The sequence below is a fragment of the Canis lupus genome, chromosome 20 (genome assembly GCF_011100685.1).
Source record: "Canis lupus familiaris isolate Mischka breed German Shepherd chromosome 20, alternate assembly UU_Cfam_GSD_1.0, whole genome shotgun sequence".
NCBI classification, from domain to species: domain Eukaryota; kingdom Metazoa; phylum Chordata; class Mammalia; order Carnivora; family Canidae; genus Canis; species Canis lupus.
The window spans coordinates 56083442-56091758 of record NC_049241.1 but is presented as its reverse complement, the minus strand read 5'-3'; the positions used below and the strand labels follow the sequence as shown (position 1 = coordinate 56091758).

At 54.8% G+C, this 8317-nt stretch overlaps 1 protein-coding gene across 2 annotated transcripts in view; it reads right to left on the bottom strand.

Annotated features, from left to right (window-relative positions):
* Positions 1–262: 262 nt before the first annotated feature.
* Positions 263–8317, bottom strand: part of ZFR2 (zinc finger RNA binding protein 2) — a 52923-nt gene continuing 44868 nt past the window's right edge. Inside the window, exons 19-21 of one of the 2 annotated variants that reach the window (XR_005375221.1) lie at positions 3558–5136; positions 1064–2218; positions 263–694 (exon numbers count right to left, since the gene is read on the bottom strand). Coding sequence is in view for 1 of the 2 variants with exons in the window: in XM_038567782.1 (XP_038423710.1) it covers positions 5065–5136 (72 nt within the window). In the remaining variant the exon portion in view is untranslated. Of the gene's footprint in view, positions 695–1063; positions 2219–2261; positions 5137–8317 lie in introns of those variants that run through there. The other variant, XM_038567782.1, reaches the window with a different exon arrangement.

Genomic DNA, 8317 nt, shown 5'->3' with positions numbered 1-8317 from the left:
CCAAGGGCAAGAGGCAGCCCTAGCCCGACCCCAGGACCCTGTGCATCTACTCTGACATACAAAAATCCGGGGGATCCCTGGGTGGCTCAGCGGTTTAGCGCCTGCCTTCGGCCCAGGGCGCAATCCTGGAGTCCCGGGATCGAATCCCGCGTCAGGCTCCCGGCATGGAGCCTGCTTCTCCCTCCTCCTGTGTCTCTGCCTCTCTCTCTCTCTATGTCTATCATAAATAAATAAATCTTAAAAAAAAAAAAGAGCCTGTCCTCTATTTAAAAAAAAAATCCCTTTGGAAACTTCCTTTATCTTTACCCCCCAAGATATCACCCTCCGAGCGATCATCCACCAAGCATATGACCCCCCCCCGACGTCTATCTGAAGGGTATCATGACTGAGTTTTTGCTAAATAATAATAAATGATCTTTCCCAACAATAGCTAGCCCCCTCGGGATCCGGGAAACCTTGTTCCCAAAATACCTGGGAGGCTTACACTCTCCCTAACCCGCTCTCAGCTTGAGAGTGTATCATGGGCCATCCTCCTGACCCCATAATGGGCAGCTCTTTCTGCCCACGGGCCCCGGGCCTCGCACTTTAATAAATCCACCTTCTTGCATCAAAGACGTCTCAAGGATTCTTTGTGGGCCGTCAGCTTCGAACCCTCACGTCTCCCCTACATCAGCAAGACGGCAGGGGCTGAATCCTGCAGGAAGAAAGAATGCAAATCCTTGGATCCTGCCAGAGGTCACGCTACGACTAGTGCTGGAAGCCACTGGTTGCTTTTTGGGTTGCTTCTGAGGCGGGTTTCTGCTACCTGCAAGCAGAAGGAATCCTAATACCGAAAACGGGGCAGGAAGTAGGGCGGTGGAAAGACTTGGAGAAGCTGATTAGATTTCCCTCAACCCAGTCAGGAAGCGGGATCTCTTGGGTGCGCCCTCCCACGATTCCATAAATCTGCCCGCCACCCATCCCTCACCTGCGGCAGAAGGACCCCGAGGGACCCCTTCAATCCCTCCCCAACGCCTTTCCTTCTTTATTTCTTTATCCAAATCTCACTCTGCTTCCCTCCTACCTTTCTCCTGTTTGGGCTGTTGCGATTTGGGTGGGGAGTTGGGGGGGCCGATCCCCTCCTTCTGGAATTGGAGCAGCTGAGTTCCAGAGAGGCAAAGCGACTAGTCCCTGCTCACGCAGCTGGCCGGGGCTACACACCAGGCCTGCGGACTCCACTCAGGGGGGCTGTAAGCTTCTCAAAGGCAGAGCTCGTTTCTTCTTCTTTACTAATACGGATGAAGGTCAACGTAGGCAATGAACAGGGGGGGTCATGTGACCTGCCCTTCACATAGTGCATCGGTCAGTTACGGACGGAGGACCCCCAAGTGCGAGAGGCTTGAACTAGACAGAAGGTAAATCTCTGAGGGGTGTGCTCCTGGGCAATGTCAGGAACCGGGGCTCCTGCCGTCTTGCTGCTCTGCCTTTCATAGCACGCGAACTTCCATCTCTTGCGCTAAGAGGGCTGCTCAAGCTCCAGCCCTCCCATGTGCATTCCAGCCAACAGGAAGCAGGAAACTAGGGGGGGAAAGGTTCACCTCTTCTCCTTAAGGCCTCTTCCTGGGGATGCCCGGGGCAGGGTGTGTGTGTGTGTGAGTGGTTGAGCGTCTGCCTTTGGCTCAGGTTGTGATCCCGGCGTCCTGGGATCGAGTCCTGCATCCGGTTCCTGCTTCTCCCTCTGCCTGTGTCTCTGCCTCTCTCTCTCTGTGTCTCTCATGAAAATCTTTAAAACATAAAAATTTAAAAAAATAAATAAATACATAAAGCCTCTTCCTGGAAGATTCACGGTGACACCTTTGCTTCATTCCACTGGATGGAACTTAGCCACGAGGTCAAAATCAGTAGCAGGGGAAGCTGGGAAATGTAGTCTTTACAGCGTGGCAGGGCAGGGCAGGGCAGGGGGAGGCAAAGAAGCTTCCTCAAAGCCCTGTTCCCACCCCAGGGCCTTTGCCTCAGCTGTGCCTTCTGCCGGGGCACTTCCCCAGACATACCTTACAGAATATTGCAACGTGCTGACACTTCACGTCCCCGCCCCTTGGAGCTCTGCAGAGCTCCCGTAGTCTAACTGACCATATATGCTGTTTGTTTTTCTTGTTGCTGGCCGCATCCTCTCTCGAACATCAGCTCCCCCGAGGGCAGGGATTTTGGACTGTGTCATTCATTGCTGTGGCCTCTGTACCTGGCACACAGGAGATGCTCAGAACCTATTTTTTGTTTTGTTTTGTTTTATTTTTAAGCCAGTGAATATCGGGGAGGGGAGAGGTAACGGCAGTGAAGACACCTGTGCGCTGACCACTTTCATTGTACCCATTTACAGACGTGAAAAACTAAGGCTCAGAGGGTTCTGCGGCTCACCCCAGGACACAGGAAGTAGGCAGGCTGAACTTTTTAACCCAGGGCTGTCAGGGTCCAGGGCCCCACACTCCAGCTGCACAGCAAGCATCCGAGAGACCACCCGTCCGAAGAGTTTTATAGAGGGCAGGTGAGGCAGGCCAGCGGCAGCCAGGTGTAGGAACAGCTACACCCTAGTGGATCTTCCGCTGGAGCATGTGGCCAGGTCAGACTGCCCCAATTAGTACACCTTTAAATTTAGCTTTCCCTTCCCTGCCAGGGGACTTGGGGATTCGGCGGAGGAACACTCCGCTCTTTCGAGGAAAATTGCTGCATCGCTCGCTCTGCAGCTGGAGGCGGGGCTTGATGGGCCATTCTCTGCTCTACTGCTTTGGGGTGCCAGGGATGGTCGGCCTTGGGTGGTAGAGTCGATCTGCTCCCACATCCCTCACCTTGCCTTCCTTGTTCCATAGGTGGAGCTGGGCCTGTCATTTCCCAGCCACGCTTGCACGTTCAACACGTGTAAACTGGGTCTGGGTCCCTTTTTGGCTTAAAATCTTGCCGTTTTAAGGCTCCGCCACGCTTAGGGTAAACCCAGGCTCCTCACTGCGGCCCGTCTCCAGCTGGGTCTGGCTGCTGTGACCTCTTGCTCCGAGCTCCCTCCACTTCCCTGGGCTGGCTCTCTACCACCTCCTCTCTGCTCCTCCTGCCTGTTCCTCGAATGTTCTAGGCATTGATTGCCCAGCCTTGGAGCCTTCGCACAGGCTGTTTTCTCCTCCTAGTATTTGCTTTTCCTGGCTTGACTCTCAAGATTGGCTCCCTCTCAGCACTTCTGGCTCCTCTGAGAGACCCTTTACTGACCACCCATAATGGCCACCCACCATCTGAGCCCAAATCACTGCCTGTTATCCTGTCTTACTCATTCTTGTTGACTGCCCTCCTGACTTGCTCTGACCCCCTTCATAAAATATATATATATTCCATGAACGAGGGCAGGGACTGTCTCTGGCTTGGTCAGTCATTCATCTCTGGACCTGGCACAGAGCAGACCCTTATGTTATTATATGTGAATTGCTCACAGCAGAGCAACGTCCACATAAGAACACTTTTATTTTCTAGGACTTGCTTTGTTATTTTCCTGGAGTTAATAGTTGCCTTTGTTTTGTGTATCTATGACATCCTCTTACCTCCAGCCATTCTGATGGAAGAAACTTCTCCACTCAGGGCCAGCTGCAGCCCAGCTGTACCCCTGGCCCTTCTTTTTTGGCACGTGGGTATTTCTGGGATGTAGCTCCTGTTTCTTGGGTCCGGGTCTCCCTGTTTCTTGGTCTGTGCCCTTGTTTTGGGAATGTGAGCCCTCTAGGCATTTCCAGAGAAGGTATTCTCTCTCCGTACTCTTCTGTGATGGTGGTTTGGCTGAGGACGCTGTGCTGGGTGGGGGCTAATTTCCTTTGCCTTGTGTCTTCCAGCTTCCAGTCTTGGGCAGTTGAACAGCCTGAAGCCAATCCTCTTTCCTCATTGTCTGCTCATCATGTTGTCTTCTCTCTCTTGGGGAAGCTTGTAGAATCTTCTTATTCTCCTCATCCTGCACTTTCAAAGTGTGGGTTTGGTGTGGGTCTTTTCTTCGCCTGTGGTGCTGGATATTTAGTGGGGCTGTATCATGTCTTCCATTCCCCGCAAACTTCCTAGAATGACATCACTGGTGATATCTTCGACCTTGGTGTCTCCTCTGTGGAACTCTTCTTTGACATGTGTTGGCCTTCCTGGGTTGATCTTCTAATTTTCTTGCCTACCTTTTTTTCATTTTGTCTCCTCATTCTACTTTTTCTTCCAAGCCTGTCAACATTTCCATCTTGACTATCAGGTTTTTAATTTCCAAGGGCTGTTTCTTGTCCATTGAATGTTCTTTTTCTTAAAGATTTTTAGGACATCTCTACACCCAACGCAGGGCTTCAACCCACTCTCCTGAGATCAAGAGTCGCATGCTCCCCCGACTGAACCAGCCAGGCACCCCTCGGTGTTCTTTTTCCAAAAGCTGCTTCCTGATCGCTGTGTCTCCTGAGACCTGAGGATTAACCTACTCGAGGGTTTCTCTGCAACTCATTGTCTCTTTCCTCCAACAAGTTACTTTTTTCTTCTCCTTTTGGGTTTTAGTCTCTCACTAGCTGCTAGAATTTTTGAGGCATGTGCTGCAGAGCTGACAGGGGGGCCCCTTGCCGTTGGGGTGGCTTCACTCTGGTTTGAGTCTGAGGCACTAGCCACTGTAGGCGAGTCCCAAACACCAGCAACATCTGCAGGGTCTTTCTCACAGCCCCGCGGCTGGTGTTCTAAAGATGAAGGGGCCACTGTTCCATGTGTGACTTTGTGACTTTCATCTCGATTGCTGGTTTCCACCTTCACACTTGCCCTCTGCCACACCTATAACTCTGAGGCTGACCCTTTCTGGGCAGCAGGTGTGAAAAAATACATTTTATCACTGAGTTCTCCCCCCAGCTCTGCAACCTGGGTGCTAGTAGTTGAAATTCAGCTTTATAGAGGCTCGGGGAGGTGACACCCCACAGCTAATATGTCCAAGGGCCACACTGACACTAGAGCCCGGAGTCACCCTCCCTGCACGAGTTACAGGGTCTGGGTCGTCTTTGGGTCCCCTCACGGAAGGCGGTGAGTGCTTGCTGATTGAATATTGAACACATTTCAACACTCTTGGTGGGAGCCATGGGGAAGCCACGCGAGTGACTGTAGTTCGATAAACACTGTGTTGAACAACTGAGGAAAAGAAAGAACAGCGGTGTGGGATGTGAGACATCACACAGGAGGAAACCGAACTGTTACACTTCTGTCCATGCGAAGAGAAATGTTTGGGACATGAGAAGACAGGGTCCTGACTTGGGGGTGGAGTCTGGGGCTCCTTCGGTTACAGCGAGAGGGACACTGGCAAAACCTGATGGAACACAATCTCGCACATGGAAGTTTCGGATGCCTTAAAATGCTCGTGCCCTTAGATTGAGAAGCTCCATTTTTGGACACCTATGGGGGTCAGCGACAGAACCCCAACTGTACAACAGCAATCTAAGTGTCCAACAGTAGGGGGGGATGGTTAAGCAAATGAAGGTATGTTTATTTTATGGAATATTATGCAGCTGTTAAAAATTTTCTCTCTTCATAATAGCCCCAAAGTGGCTATTTCCAGTTTTGGAAACAACGCAAATGTCCATCAATGGATGAGTAGATAACAAGACGTGACCCACCCACACGTGGGAATATCAGCTACAAACAGGAGTGAGGCGGCCACACGCGCTGCCCTGTGGACAGTTGGACCCTGAAGTCACGACGCTCAGGGAGGGAACCAGATTCAGGAGGCCCCACGGGGTGTTAAGTCCACATGTGTGACATGTCCGGGATGGGCTCGTCCATGAACGGGAATGGGGCTCGTGGGGGCCAGGGGCTGGGGGTGACAGATGAGGGGGCTAGGTTTCGTTTTTGGGGTGATGGAATGTTCTGGAATGAGACAGTGGTAAAGGTTGCACACCTCTGGAAAAAAAAACAACCCAAAACCACTGGGTTTTACACTTTGAAATGAAGTGGTTAAGTTTCACACTATGTGCTCAATTTTAAAAATTACGTCATGAGGTCTGCAGAAGTATAAGAAAAAGTATCTGAACACATTAAAACACATGAGAAAGCCACGCTGTGACAGCGTCGAGTGAAGAAAAGCAGGAATCACGATGGTATAAAGAGCCTCTCCGCAACCAGGAGAGCATGAGAGGCGGGAAAGGAAGGAAACCCGGTTCGGGTTCGCAGCGGTCCACTGCATTCCGCTCTTCCACTGTTATGGAACTTTCAAGTTCTTTGTAATGGGAAACCGCAACGCATTCAAGCTCCTTAGTGTAAAGCGGATGTAAACTCACCATCTTCACCATCATAATTGCCTCTAGGCTCACAGCTCAGGGCACGGAGCACACTCACTCCGCCACGCACCCACCCCCACCACTGTCTCCAGAACCTTCCATCTCCCCACACGGAGACCCCGTCCCCAGGAAGCACTGACCCCCTGCCCCCTGCCCCACCCCCGGCTCCCACCACCTCTTCTCTGTCTCTGTGGATGGGCCTCGACACCTGCCCCCACGTGGACGGACCTCGAGGACACCGGGCTCAGGGAGGGGACCCAGACCCAGAAGGACTCCTCCTGCAGGACTCCACTCCCAGGAGGTCCCCAGAGGAGGCCCGTCCACAGAGACAGAAGAGGTGGTGGGAGCCGGGGGGGCGGGGCAGGGGGTCAGTGCTTCCTGGGGCAGGTGTCGGGGCCCCTTCCTCCCCAAGGCTGGGTCGTGTCCCGGGTGTGGACGGGCCGCACTGTGTATTGACCTGTTGACGGGCAAGTGGGTCATGTCCACCCTTTGTCTGCCGTGGACAATGCTGCTGGGAACATGGGGAGGCAAATACCTGCTTCCTAATACTTTTTTTTTTTTTGGCAGAACCTGGGCAGACATAACCGGGCACTACTCCCCCAGCCCAGGGCCCTTCCGCACCGAAGGGGCAGCTCTGGCCTCTGGCTCATCTGCTAGCACAGCCTTCACCTGCTCGCCTGGAACACCTTCCCGACTAACAGGCACCCAGGGAGCCCAGGGAGCCCGCCCGCAGGGCCTCTGGAGATGCCCCCGCTGCCCCTGGGGCGCCACTTATCCCCCGACAAGGGACGCGGCGGGTTTTCACGGTCAGCAGGGACTTTGGATGAAGTTGGCAGACCTGCCCTTCCATTTTTGTCTCTGGGGACGGGCTGCCAGGTTCAGCTCCAGCCCTGCCCACACGGCCCGCGTCATCCCTCCCACACTCACCGCCGTCTCCTAGCAACCTGCTCGCCCGCCAGCATCCTGCAGCCTGAGGTCTAGGGGGGCTTCCCGGGCGCCGCAGGCCTGCGCTGGGGTCTCCTGCCCGGGGCTGCAACGAGCTCGGCGGCCCAGACGCTTCATCCATCTGGACCCAACGCTTCGCTAGCCAACTGCTTGATCATTGTGGAATTGCTGGGGGGGGGGGGGGGGGGGGTGCAGATCTGCCTCCCCAACAACGGCATTGGTTTCAGAGCACCCGGTGGTGAGGATGCCATCGTCTTCCCCAGCGAGAACAGTGGGTTATGGGGTTGTCTGGGGTCGCCCCTGCCAGGCACTGTGCCCGTGGGGCTTTCCACGACCGCCCCGCATGGTGGAGGCCAAGCCATCCTCCCTTTTCTTCACCTCCCCCCCTCCTGCCACCCCCCCACCCTCCCCCACCACCGCAGCTGAGGCCTCACCCCAACCCTTCCAACAGCCTCCTGGGATGGACACAAACGGGGTCCTCACTGCCAGGAGGCATTTCCTCTGACAGGGAGCCGCATCTCGGAGGCAGAGCACGGCTCCAAGCCGCCTAACGCGTTTATTGGGCTACGACGGTGTCCGTGGTCTGTTCTGGGGGATACCGTGGTGAGCGGAGCGGCCGCACTCCCTGCCCACAGAGAAGTCACATCCCTGGGGGAAGGCGGGGAACATGTGATTCTAACCAGGGGTGTGCGGTAGTCAGAAAAACGGTCATGTGACCATCAGGCGTGCTCGAGGAGTCTCCTGTGAGGGGGTGACACCTGAGCTGAGACCCGAGGGAAGGGAGGAGTCGCGGGCCCTACAGGTCAGGGAAGAGCTTACTGGGTAGTGGGAACAGCATGTGCAAAGGCCCTGGGGTAAGGAGGTCTGAAGCAGCAGAGGGCCGCCGTCACGGCAGGCAGAAGGGGGGCTTGCACCCGAGCAGGCGGCAGTGAGCCGGGGCATCTGGGTGAGAGGCAGGGCCCTGGACGGGGAGCGTGGGGTGAAGGCCTGCTGCGGGAGGTGGAGAAGGCGGCGACGCCCTCCCCGTGCCCACCTGTGGCTGCAACCAGGGCCAGCTGAGGGGCTGGCTCTGACTCCTGGTGTTGTGGGGAGCG